The sequence below is a fragment of the Girardinichthys multiradiatus genome, chromosome 13 (genome assembly GCF_021462225.1).
Source record: "Girardinichthys multiradiatus isolate DD_20200921_A chromosome 13, DD_fGirMul_XY1, whole genome shotgun sequence".
Classification (NCBI taxonomy): Eukaryota; Metazoa; Chordata; class Actinopteri; order Cyprinodontiformes; family Goodeidae; genus Girardinichthys; species Girardinichthys multiradiatus.
This window is the reverse complement of record NC_061806.1, coordinates 25,367,561-25,381,565: the sequence shown is the minus strand read 5'-3', so window position 1 is coordinate 25,381,565 and position 14,005 is coordinate 25,367,561. Positions and strand designations below refer to the sequence as shown.

The 14,005-nt window shown below is 40.2% G+C and overlaps 1 protein-coding gene across 1 annotated transcript in view; it reads left to right on the top strand.

The window, feature by feature from the left end:
* Positions 1–260: 260 nt before the first annotated feature.
* Positions 261–14,005, top strand: part of jarid2b (jumonji, AT rich interactive domain 2b) — a 121,820-nt gene continuing 108,075 nt past the window's right edge. The window contains exon 1 of the mRNA XM_047384821.1: positions 261–832. Coding sequence (XP_047240777.1) covers positions 788–832 — 45 coding nt within the window. The 5' untranslated portion in view covers positions 261–787. The remainder of the gene's footprint in view (positions 833–14,005) is intronic.

Below are 14,005 nucleotides of genomic sequence, written 5' to 3'. Positions count from 1 at the left end.
TTGTTTTGACTCATATATATTTGAAATACTGCAGCGGGCTTAACCCTGTCAGAAGGTCTAAAGTTGACTAAATTGTGATTTATCTCGTCAACAACAAAAAAACCAACCAAAAAACAGCTTGGTGGGGGTTGCAAGCATGCAAAGCAGCTACCTGGGGGTTGTCTCCGTGTGAGTTTTAAAGTTGCCGCTGAGTGCTGGGGAGGGGGTGTGTGATAGGCTGAGGCCTGGAAGAAAGGAGCTGCTCTCTGTCAGCAGAGCAGTATGACGCTGGAGAGCTCTCTCTACGAACGCAGGCTCCAGCTCAGAAAAGACCCGACGGCAAACGTTTTATTTGTTTTCATTTTTTTATTTATTCATTTTCACCCCCCGTCGCTGTTACACGTTTAAACAAAGGTGTGACTCGGCGACATTTAAACACCTTCAGCGGTATTCATGTGCGTAGAGACAGAGAGAGCGATAGAGAGATAGAGATAGACAGAGAGAGACGAGAAGCCGAGTCGTTCGGGCGAATGGAACTTATTGTTGTGCGTTTGTTTTTTTCGCTTTTTTTGACTATGTTATCCCTGAATGGGTTCGGGTCCAGTGCGTCTCTGCTCGTCGCCGAACCTTGAATCGTGGGATTTATACACAAAGCTATAAGGAGAAACAGCGAACAGGAAGGAATCTGCTAAAGCCAGCGAGCTTTTTCCCTTTCAGAGCCGGGGATTTAAATAGTCAGTTGTTGGTGGAGCCCCGGGGTGACGAGAGCGAAGGAAAACCAAACATTTTACTTTTGGAGGATTGCATAATGACCAAGGAAAGACCTAAGAGGAATATCATCCAGAAGAAATACGTAAGTAGAATTTGTGTTTTGCTTGAAATGCTCGCAGGAATCTATTCAAGTTTGCCTTCGTGAAAACGCATAAACTTTTTGATCCTGGGCTGTGAAGGTTACAATCATGCACTATCGGTCTCAAAAATGCACCGCATCTAAGTGTAAACAGCGATATGTTTATGATTTAAAGAGACTGTGCGGTTTATTTAGTGCCTGAGCTCCAGCGGGTTCTTCGACATCAGACATGTTTTAGGGCTTTCTGCTTTGCTTCCAGGTGGACTGTTTCGCTCTTTTCGCTTCGTTTTCCCTCTACTGAAGGGATGCCCTCTGTGTCTGTGTTGTGACGTAAGGCCGGGAAATGTTTTAAATGGTAACAATCTTGCAAACACGTTTGAAGAAAGGGCTCTTTTCCCCCCCTCCACCTTTTTTTTGTTCGCTCCTCGCCGTTCGGAGAAGACGAGCCTGTCGGCCATAGCTCGGCTTCCATTTCGTCCCATGCTGAGCGTTTCTATCTTCGCAGCGAATTATTCACCACTTAAAGCGGCTCTCATTGCGGAAAACCGCGTAAAGGGACCGTTTCGGAAGAGGATGTGTTTGGTTATTATTATTATTATTATTATTATTGTTTCGCTGCAGGGGTGACACGTTTCGCCGGACTGCTGTGGCTCTTTAATTTTTCTCCATAGTCAGTCTTAGTAGCAGGAAAAGAGGCTCATGCAATTCTGCGCATTCATCCAATTTCCAACTCGTAAAACACGATGCGTGGACGCGCTTGTTTGCAGTGGTGGTGCATTTAAACACTTAAACCCCACCATGCTCTGTATTTTTCTCCCATCTTCTTCGTGTGACCTCTGTGGAGGAGTAGATGTATGTCGCAGCGGCACAACTCCATTTTTTTCTGTAATGCTACAGCGAGGGGCTCAGCTCACCCGTGTTTCGCCGCGTTATTCACGTTAAACACCGCTGCTGTAATCGCTCTAAGGTGTTTGGACGCCGTGTTCCTAAATGATCCACTCCTTTTTTTTTTTTTTTTTTTTTTTAAAAGAGACTGTGTTCAGTTCAGTCGCATTGCAGAGGCTTATGCACGAAGCGACCATTTTCTTTCTGGTGAATTTTTGGGGAAGGGGGGCTTGTGAAACGGAACTATTCCGCCTGCTGTTGGCTTTTTAACTCGCGCCTTTGCGCGTTTTGGACGCATATCTGCCTCCTTTCAATGCGTGAATATGTTAAGATAGTGTGGTTTTTTTTTCTCCACACACTTGCAGGGGGGCCCTCAATAACTGGAGATTTAAAGTTTGTTGCACTTCGGTTGCTTTAAATGACACCCACTGGATGCACATGTTACATTTAGGGATGTGAATTGATAAGAATTTAGTGATACTGATGTCATTATCGATTCGATTCTCTAATTGAGTTAGGGAATAAAATATAGTACAAATGGGTTTGCTTGCACTAACTCTTAAATTTAAAGTTTGCATCAGTATTTTGTGTTTGATTGAACAAAATTAAAGCTGGCTCTGTCAAATGAACATTTTAACACGATGTGCGTCTGCAGTTATCAGCTTTTGCACATCAGCATGTTTGGCTTTTCAGGAAGGATACAAGATCTTTGAGGGCTAAGGGTTTCTCCAGCTGTGCAAAACAACCTCTCAGATGGGGTGAAGGATGCATAGTCACAGAGATGCTTCTCAGCCAAAGTTGATAACATTAGCAGTTTTTCATTCTTTTTCCCCCACCATAGGGTGGCACTGTCCTTGGTTGGATTTGGTTGGACTTCTTGTTCCACTCTGTGTTACAGAGACCCAGGGGGACAAAAGCTCACTGTCCTCTTTTTCAAAAAGTTCTTCCAGGGCTTTCTGTTTTGGTGTTTTTATGGGTGGCATCTGAAATTACACACATAATCACAACATTTGAAATCAAGTGGTGTAATAATCCACTCTTTTTCTCATCCTTTACCAAGAAAGAACAGGACTTACATAGTCCTCTTCTTCATGCTCTTCTGCCTCCCTCTGCGTCTCTCCATCCTGTGAACCTGTGAGCAACAAGAAAAGGTCTCACAACAGAAATCTGCTACAAGCAAAGCTATTTTCAAATTGAAATGCCTCCTCTGTTTGCTGCCACTGCCCTGACCCTGTCCCAGATTTCACCCGCATCATGTCTGGATTTAAACCTAGGGTCTAACACAGTTGTTTCCTCCAGGAATGCTTGGATATCCTCAGTCTGATGTTTAAAATGGAGGACAGACAATACAAATTCAGGGGAAAAGGAGATGAAATATGAATAAACTTTAGTGTATTTAGGTATGACTGCTTAACCATACATGCAGACACAAAGCATTTTATTATTTTAGATTGATCCTAATCTGTTCAATTACATTTTGGCTGTATTTGATTCTAATCATGAAGCTACTGCTTCTCCTTGATGACTATTTTTGCCACTAGGGAACAAACACAGAACAAATCCTTGCTCCCCAGTTGGAAATTGTATTGCAGCTTTAGAGCTTCTGAGCTTCAAGGCTTAGCGTGTATGCAAGAAATGAAAGCTTGATAATATTCAGCTTTTTCACAGCTACATCTGTTTGCTATCCAGAGGGGCTTCCATAACCTTCTCTTTTACTCCAAACTCCTCACAGATGCCCAGAGTCTACTTTGCCACAGCTGTCCCTGTCTGTAAATTGTAAACTGCTTTGGTTTTGAGGACATTTCCTTATTTTGACCTTCCCTGACAGAGTGCAATGTTACAATGAGGAAATAGTCTTAAGTAAAACGTTTCTATCCATCAGGTGTGATGGCTGGCTTTGTGGCATTCTTCAGGTCCGTTAAACTGTCTCTACTTGTGGGGTTGGTATTTTTGAGTTGAGAGTCTTTGTCATCTCCCTACTGATTGTAATTGGAATAAATAAAACTGTACTGGTTAAAATAACATTTTGACAACTGTAATTTTCTGTTCTAGCCCTGCCAATCAATATGTAGCAACATTTCCTACTGAAATTCAGGGGCTTCACCCGTGACAAAAGGGTTCAAACATTTCACCACAAATCTAGTCACCACTGTGTGACATTTATTTATTTTCGCCGCTGTCATTTAACTCAATGAAAACCAACATCTGGCGCTCCTCGTCAACTAAATGTTGATATGAGATGGAGATTATTCATACGGTATGGGGCTAACATTACAATCAAAGGGCCTGGAGGCGGTAACGTTACCTGGGACACTTAAAGCAGAAGACGCTGTGCTGTGCTCTTCACGTGTTGCAAATGGCCATTGTATTTGTGAAATGCAACTACACTTTGGACCACTTCTGCCTTGATGGCATTGAATATGTTCTGAACCAAAACACAGAACATGCGCATCACTTTGTAACTCAAATGCGTCACCCTTTGGTGGAACCGATAGGCAGAATAGTTAGGCAGGCAGATTCAATGAACTGAACTACTGGCACCCAGTTCTCTACAATAACCGGTTCTTGATTCCAGTTTGGTGCCCTATCAACCAGGGATGGCCACAACATTTTATCACAATACTTTGCTGAACTGTTCTCCTTAGTATGCAGCCGAATAGAGCAAATTAATTCCATTAAATCATTATTTGAAAAGTAAAACAAAACCGTTAAATTCTGAAGCCGCAAAATAGGGCTCAATTTGGTCGCAGTGTGAGCTTTCAGAAATCAAGCAATCATTGCGGAGTCATAGGAAGTGTGGACTGGAACCCAGCAGGGTCATTATAGATCGTACACATGTTATGAACATCTCCAAATCCACAGTGTAAAACTCTGATGTGCGACACCTTTTTCGAATTTCAATTGGTCTTTAGTTGGGTAAACATAAATTTCAGGGCCTTTAGGACCTTGTCTACATGAACATAGAGAATCTACAAAATTATCTTTTGTATCCTTTTTAACACAGTGTCGTTTCTATAAATGTCTTCATCAATTTATACAAATTGACTCAAATGTGATATTAACTATGTCAGACCTATATGTGGCAACACAGAACAAACAAAAACAATGGAGGGGCGTATGATGTGCTCGAGGTTTAAGATTTAGTCAGATGTAGGGTTCATTGTTTACAAATTGATGCAAATTAGTTTTCTACATGCACATCCAACGCCTCACCTGATAAGGATTAGGATGGCAAATGCCTTCAAGAGTTTAAACATTAATGCTCTATCACCAGCACTCATATTTTCCTTAAGACTGTTTTTCAGTTTATAGCTTCATGATTTCTACCTTTATAATTGTCATAATAAAAGAGTGACCTCACTAACTTTAAAGTTGGAACCATGCAGTTTGAATTTACCAGTTCTTTTTTTTAGGCAAGCGTTAAAAAGCACAAACTCTTCTTATAAGGATTTAACACATCTGCATGCATGACCTCTTATGGCCACCAGATGTTTTTTGTTTCCTTTCAGCACCTCGGTGTCAGTAACACAATGTGCTGATGTATCGGCTTTTATTGGAAAGCAGCGCAAATGTAGGGCGGCTTGAAGGAGACAGATGTTCGGAAAGGCTGACACAAGAGCAGCTTGATCTTTTTTTTTTATTATTATTATTCTTTGGGTCATAATGTAGTTACTTGATACACTCTGCTGTGACCGAGCAGCTTCATTCATGATAGTTTAATTAAACCTTGCTGCTGTTTGCTGAAGGAGTAGTTTATTATAACAGAGATAAAGTTTTTAAACAGGCTCTGTGTGTAAATCTTCCCCCTTGCAGAAATGGAAACCGGATGCTTCAGGAAATGATGTTTCACTTAAATCCAAATTTAAACTTCATCCAGAATAGAATAACTATTGTCACCCTTTCTATAAATGACGTATTTTTTTTTTTTTTTTTTAAGGTTTGGGCTTTTTTTTTTTTTTTTTTGCAGCTGTGGTTGATGCACAGTCTCTGCCTTACACCATAACAGGCCTTTTAAAAGATGCATTTGTTTTCACCAAGCTTGTGGATTCCTGCTCGAGGAGTCCCTCTCCAGGCTTTGAGATGGGACTCATGGCCCATACAGATCACTCCACCCTTCCTCCCTCCCTTCGCCTCCCCCTAATTAGCGTAAGATAATTATTCATGCTTGGCTTAACCATTTCCCCCGAAACACAAGTGTGTGTTGTTGCCCCTTAACCCCCACCTTGTGCTCCCAACAAACACTTGCTGTCTGTGACTGATATTAAAATTTAGAATGATTTAAAATATAATTAAGGCAAACAGGGCTTGGCTATGGTTATGATTAGACACATTAATACCCCCCTAGAGAAAAATACACTGCCCATCTTTTTATCCAGATTTGTGCTACTCTTAGGTTTTTTTTGGTTTTGTTTTTTTTTTCCCTACAAAGCATCCAGTTAAATGGTAAAAACTTAGTCATGAATGAGGTATCAAGGACTGATGTGGGTAGTGTTGTTCTGTCTAACAAAACATGACACACATTGTGTGTGTGCTTATTTGAATGAGCGAGAGTTGCAGTGCAGAGCGCAGTTCAGTACGGCCAGGGCCATTTTGTGCAGAGTCGTCTCTTCATGTAGGCCCAAGCCGGGGCTAGGCCTCTGATTCAGAACTTGTGTGTGTGTGTGTGAGACAAGCCCAGCTGCTGCAGGGGCCTTTACAAATGTAAAGAGGCTGTCAGTGTTTTTTTCATCAGGCCTACAACTGATGAGGGCCAAGTTGAAAATCCACTGAGCTGTTAGTGTGTGCGCTGGAGCTCGCACAAAAAGAGGAAACAAAAATAGAGACCAGGGGCAGAACGGGGTAGTGCGAAGGCAGACTGAGCCCCCCCCCCCCCCTTCTGCTTTTCCCCTTTTTATCTTTGTGTCCCTCTGTCTCACTATCGCGTTCTTTGGCCTGCCCAAATGAAATGTGGGCCTCATGCGGACCCGTGAAGAAGAGGGTCGCGGGGTTGTTTTTTCACTGTGCTTTAGCCGCGGTGCGCTTCATTTAACTTTATGTTTCAATGCAAATTCTTCTTTCTTAAGCTCTCTCCTCCTCACGTGTGCAACATGGCAGGGTTCACTTTGTAACCCCTTTGTCACTATGGCTACCAGGGCAAAGCTGAGTGCACTTTGGCAGACGAGGTGTTTTACGGCCTGTTTATTTTACTACCATACGTTCACTATGGTTACTCTCCTCGTGGCACATGTGAAAGACAGTTATGAAATAGGTGTCATCCTCATATGTCTGTTTTTGCTTAGTCAGTTTTTCCATAATTGTCATATTCATCAGCACAGAAGAGAATCAGTTACCAAGAAGACACAAATCCATCATGTTGACTTCCAAAGGATTAAAAAAATTAGCAAAACAAACCTCAGATCTAGGGAAACACAGAAGATGTAGCCGAACGTCTTATCTCTTCTTATTTAGTGACACATGCTTAATAATAAAATTTGGCAGTTGTGTGGACAATCACTTGTCTTAGTTTATGTGAGGAAGCAGCCTTCCCACGCTGCAGGCCCTGCCTTGCGTCCCTCTGGCTCTGCTCAGTCGCTGCTGCCAGAGAAATTTCTGGGGAGTAGAGTTGGCCTGCCCACTTAGTGCTCCTATGCAGTCTTGAAAATTATGGAATTTTTTTATTTTCCAAAAGTGGATAAGCAAGAAAAAGGTTTGCGGTTCCAGGATTTTATTCCTTACTCCATTATGTTTTTTATGTTTGACTTACCACATTACAACTTTTTTTGTCTTCGTGATAACCTTTGTATAAATACACACTCTTTCAAAGATTAAAAAAGCAACCATTTGAACCACAAATGATTTGCCAATATGGTTATGCTAGCAACTGTGAACATAATGTTTCGACTATATATTAGATAATTACTTATAAATGTAATTTTTATCTTTCTCTTACAACAGTAGACTTTGTAACTGAGCAATAAAATATAACCAACCCTATGAGCAACTAATGCCCCATTGACGTCATACAAATAATTTCCTTTTATAAAAACAACTGTCAGAAATGAACAAAGTCTTGTATTTCGCTGTTTCTTTAGGCTTATGATGAAAATTGTTGTAAGAAGTATTTCCTGAGAATAGGTCTGACTCTATTTTTCATAAATTGGGCACACCTCTTTTACTTAAACATCTGTAAATAAATATGAAGGTCTGTGTCCTGTTAAAATCAAATTGTCACAAAGCTGATTAGGTAGATACAGCTGTTATAAGGGTGGGTGGTGTGACACCCACGCTTACGTGATTACGTGCGACGCTTACGTGATTACCATAGCACCTTAGTGCCACGAGGTTGGGTTATAGAGGGTTCTGGATCAGAGTTTTAAACTATTAACAGTTTTTTTTTTTTATGGATTAATTGGGAAAAAAAAGAATCACAATTGACAGTTATCCTATATTCTAAGATTTTTCTGCTAAACAAAAGCAGTAAAACAGCCCTTCACAACTCAGCTGAATTAGAAGCCAAGTGAATATTTTGTAAGCAAATGTCCAGAATCTTAGAAAACCACGTTGAGAAACCTAGAAGTTTGAGTTTGGAAAAATATTTAATTTTGAGAGGGGGTAAGTTTGTGGGAAAGTTGCCTATAATATGTGCCTTTGCCAGGAGCATTAACTGCATCAGTACTGGTGCTCTCAGGCTGGCAGCTTCAGTTTGGACGACCAAAGGAGGTTCATCAACATAAGTAACCTCCACTCTCTTAAGTTTTCCACATTATGTAATGCACAGCCCAGTCTCTTGTGATGCAGTACAACCTTTCTGCTTATCAGCTGCTCACACCAAGCTTCATCTCTGCATTTCACACACACCACATGCGTTGCAAAGGTCATTATGTGTACACCTGGAGTCAGTAGGTGAGATAAGTTGACTTTAGAGCCAACTTAGCATTATCATGCGCGTATAAACTACATGGTTTGCATGCGCAGTGCCATAAAACTGGGTGTGACCTTCTTTGTTATACAATGTGTGTGTATCAGCTTACATAGGTGTGTTTGACTGCATATGCTCCAGTAGATAATGCAAGGCAAGTTTGGACTCGGCGCTGTAGGTTTGTGTGTATCACGTACACCACTTGTTTTTCCCTCTGTGTGCGTCTTCTTCGAGTGATTTATGTCCTCCGGTCTCCCGTAGGTTTGGATGGGGACGGGAGGGTGGGAGGGATAGGACAGCTGGTCAGGCTCTGAAAGGCTACTTGCATGTGTTTGTATGTCTGCGGACACACATGCTCACTCATCCATATTTGTGTGTGTGCATGCATATGTGTGTGTGTGGATGGTTGCCGCTGCTTATCGGTTCAGGATCCCCATGAAGCTGAATCAACACTTTAGCTTTGTCTTTGCTTTGGCCTTGTGGGCTTTATAGAGGCCCTTGAAGGACAATTCAGCAATTCTAGGGTCAAACAAGATTAGTTTTTATTTTTTAACCTATATGTTTCTTAAAGCACTACATTTATTTTATTTCTGCTTCTGACCAATCTTTTGGTGCTTGTTTTGCTCAAAATTCAGGTTCCTATGCTCTAAAGCTTTAAGAGGAGGTATTAGCTTCTTTACCAGCCTTTTTGTATCGCCAGGCAATTGCAGCTTAGACGGGCATTAGCTGTTAATAACCATTACTGGTGTCTCTTGGACAACCTCTTGACCGATCTCCGCTCACCTTCACCCACCGCTTCTCGTCTCTGCGACATCGGTTTAATAAACACTCCTCACATTTTCATCCCGTGGTCAATCCCATCTGATCCCCTATTGTGACTCGCTCGTCTTTAAACATCCAGCGAATTAAGCCTCGAGGGATGAGGCAGTAGAGCAGAGGCTCAGTCAAGTATTGATCTCCCTCTCTAACACGCTTTCCTCCGTGCCTAAAATGTCACAGATTTGCTGTCAAACCCACGTGTCTGCATAATGTGAAACGTTTAACTGTGCTTCTAAGATCAGGAAATCCCAACAATATTCTGGCTTTGATAAATGCTGACTTGTTGTATCTTCCATGAAAATGGCTGATTAGACAGAATTTTGAGTTCAGTGCGGGAATCACAATAATCTTGCTATGAGTACACTCATAAATGCTCTTATGTGTTACAATCTGACAAGCTTTCTACCAAGAACAGTAATCTATAAACTATTTCTTTCACGATGGAGCAGTTTGTCCCTTACCACCAATAAGCTATCGGATTTTGAGTTCAGTTCCTTTTTGGCACCGTTCTGCTTTGGCCGCTGAATCATATCCTACTTTATTACTTCAGAACATAATGTTTCTTTTTTTTCATAAAGTTTTATCTACAATTTCTAGGGTTGTATAGATTCTTCCAACTCATGAGACAGATGATGTGTGAGAACAAGATGAAATTATAATATTTTAGGAAAACTATTACTCATTTTAATTTTTTTGTGTCTACAAATACAGCCAATTCCTAAATCACAGACTATATTTCAGAGTAGGATACTTCCAGTCAATGTTTAAGCAGTCCGTATATTAAGATTTGTATACTTGTTTAATTCTAAGATGGTCCTATTGCCAGAAATAGAATTGAAATTGGTTCTTTCTTTCCATTCAATGGAGAACAAACCATCTCTGGTTTAATTTGTCTAAACTAGAGTTTAAAAGCATTGCAGATTTACTGCGAATATGTGAAGTAGACCATTTACTTAGGCATTGACAATGGCTAGCAGGCAGATGCTAGCTTTATAGTTGTTGGTAGATAAGTGTTAGCTAGTCATTAAATTCTCATGGTGCTGGCTAATGGTTAGCTAGCCACTACATTTTTATTTTCTTACTTCAAAGAATAGTCTCAAACAGATTCGGTGTGTCATCTTACCATATACACTTTCATAACTAGGTCTTCACATTTCATAGCACATTTCTCATTAATGCACTATTACTTTACTCACAATGCATATCGCAAAGAACTGGCTAGAGTGCAATAGGTGTTAGCCAGATGTTTAAGTACTATGCATTCAGCCTCTCTATGCCTGGAATATACTTGGTGACACTTCTTGTTTAATGCTGCATGAAAAGTATACAATGCAATATTATTTACTGCATATTGCTTGTTTTCCTAATATCACTCTGCCCTATTCATAATAGTTTACTCTTCTTTAACCAGAGAAAGTCACATGCTGACAACAACTGGGAAATGCTTTGTAAGACAAAAGGATTATTTTGGTAGGAGAACTTGTTGCACCCTTTTGTAATTTGTAAAAAATTCCATTAAATAGTTTTTAACTTCAAAGCAGATGCAGCCAGGAAGGCAAAACAGTTGGGTGGCCGCTGTTGATTTCCAATGGCCATTCTTCTGATTTGGCAAACAGATGAGGTGGAGGGGCTTTATGTCATGTTTCAGTAAAATCTCACTGGATAAGAACGTGTTTTATGCTGAAAAGTGTTTATGGGAAGGGAACGTGTTGTTGAAAATTGTGGATCTGTAAGAGCCAGAATGAACAATTTCTTTATTTTACGTGTGGATCTCTAAATACACATTTCTTCCACACCGGGCTGCTCTATTTGTCTGCTGTTGCATTTAGTCAAGATCTTGTGCATCTTTAATGGTCTTCCCAAATAATTAATCTTCCTTTTTGCTGTAACATTTGTATTTACTCAATTGTTAGGGTTTTCTTTTGTAATTTGGTTAAAGGAGTATACTTAAGTATAGGTTTATTCCTGTAGATGGAAAGTATTTTTTAGAACAGTATGAATTGGTAAGTCAGTAAAGCAGTATTGATTCTTTTTCTTTCCTTTTTGCCTATTGATTTTTCTCTCTCGCAGAGCAATAGGTACTTCTTAAACATTTCCACAGAGACAAGCCGGCTGGGTGTAAAACGTATTGTTCCCCCTGCTTTAACCCCAGCTCAATACATAAGAGCCTTTTTTTTTTTTTTTTTTTTTTTTACAATTCTGACGGCAGCGTGATTTCCTCCAGGCCTCACAGCAGGGAGCTATAGTGCAAGCTGCACCGAGGGAAGGGCGCCAGGGCCTGAGCTTGAATGTCTGGCTGTCCTCCTCTGGCCCCGGATCAAACATCACACGGCCCCGGGGGTTGTGGGCCAGGCCTGGAATTTGCAGATCGTTGAGAAGCGAACCCAGAGAGGACACCGATAATCTAATTAGGCACAATCTTGCGTGAAAATATCTGCAGTGACGACATTCCATGTAAGGCATTTGTATGAGATATACCTCAGACAATCACCTCAAAGACTCTTGTATTGCTTCAGAGTCTTGAGGTTTAATTGTTTTCAAATGCGAATAGGAAATGAGCTAACCATTGATCGACTAAATTTGTCTATCACACATTTTAAAAAAAGGACATAGAAACTTTTAAGGTAAACTAAAATGATTTGTTACTTGCAAAAATATTTCATGCTTTGATGTTTAACGGTAACCGTTTACCACTCTGCCTAATGTATAGAAGAGTGTCTGTGTCAGTAAGGGGACTCGTATATCTCCCCACCCACCTACTCACCCACAGGTTTGAATGGAAACGGATACGTTAATGAGATTTCAGAGTAAGGCAAACATCCTTCAGTTTGCGCACAAAGTTTTTGGTATAATTAATATTAATTAAAAAAATTCCTAAGAATACCTCCCAAAGACAAATCTGATAACGCAAAACAGAATGTGCTAAAATTGAGAAAATCACCTACTTTCAGAGAATTGAAAACATACTTTTGCCAATACGGCTCTTCATTTAGTCATCGGTTTTCCTCGTATCGCCCAGATGTTGTGACGAATTCTGAAATAAAACAAAATTAGTCACAAGAAACTTGTTAACTATCGCAGTTTGGGTAGGCGGACCGTTTCCTGACAGTGAGCCTTTTGATTTAATTTGCCATTGTTGACAATTATTTTCATTCTGAACCACCCGCCTCATCATTCAGACGCAGAAATTGAGAGTGGAATTTCAGATTAGTCATAGCGCAAAGTCTCACATGACAGTTGTTTTCAATTGTCGTCATGTTCCATTGGCCGGAAAAGCAACCCGTACGGTTATGGATACATTTAATTGAAACTTAAATTAGCTAAATTTAATGTTAAGCTGCTTTGTTCTCATGACTGACTGATCCAGGGGATGAATTTTCTGTTTGTATGTCGGTAAACTATTTAAATGAATGACTGTGACTTGTATCTCCTTTTGAGTCAAAACATCTTCAGCCTGTTGCTTACAGCTTAAAACAAAACGAAAGGAAAAACCCGTATGATAAATGTTGAATTTCCCTTTTATCTCTTGAGATTTTTGAGGGAATAGTCCCTTTGTGCCTTTTTTTATGTTTAAAAAGCAAAAGAGAAAACCCCATGATTTATTCCTGTTTAGTGAATCTCTATAGATGCAGTAGTGCTGTTTGTAAGAATGCTTGTTCATTGTCATCTTTTGAAAACTATTAGCAAGCCATGTGACTTAAAATCAGACTAAATGTTGGGTACTCAATTGGCTAATCGTTCATTGTAGCTTATGTTTACTCTATTGTAATGTTGACATTTCATGAAATATTTCCCTGTCTTAGCCTAAAAATAATTTGGTTTGCTTCCCGTTTCTTGCTTCCTCTTTGGTCTCCAGCCCTAGCGCCAGTAGCTGCTGTAAAACTGGGAGTGCATCGGTCCTGTGTAGCTCCACGGATGCCGTCTAATTGTCCCTCTTGCATCAACTTCATTCTTTGTCCCCACTGTTTCAGGACTGTAATTAATTACCTCTTTCTTTTCCTCCTTTGCTTTCTGCTATCACATTGCTGCAAGTTTGAATTTTTTTTAAAATGCTTATTTTTTCTTTTATGGTTTGTTTTCCTTGACCTCTTAAAGCAATAAAGCGTTTCAGTTTTAATGATTGAGATTTTAAGTGCATAAATCAAGGGGGAAAAGATTTCAGGTTTTGGTCCCAAACTAGAAGCTGAAAATCATTTAATTAATTCTTGTCTGTTTTCTTTGTGCAGACACTCACAGTTATCAGGATCTCGGAGTGTAAGCCCTAATGCTCCGGGCCTCTCTTGCATTAGCCCTGGCTTTGTTTCCTAACCTTTCTCAACTAGACCAAAACTTGCATTTATGTAAAACAAAACACACTGAGACACAAACACGCAGCCTAAATGTTGGATGCAGAAAACAAATAGGAAAATGGTTCAGATTAGAGATGCACTGATCATAGATTTGTGGCTTTTTGATCTCTGCTTAATTTAGTTGATTCAGATTTCTCCTGAAAAACTTTCCCAGAATATTTCCTTCTTGCCTTTCTGGCTTGAGCTTTCATTAACTGGTTAAATTAGAATCAGAGACAACACCCC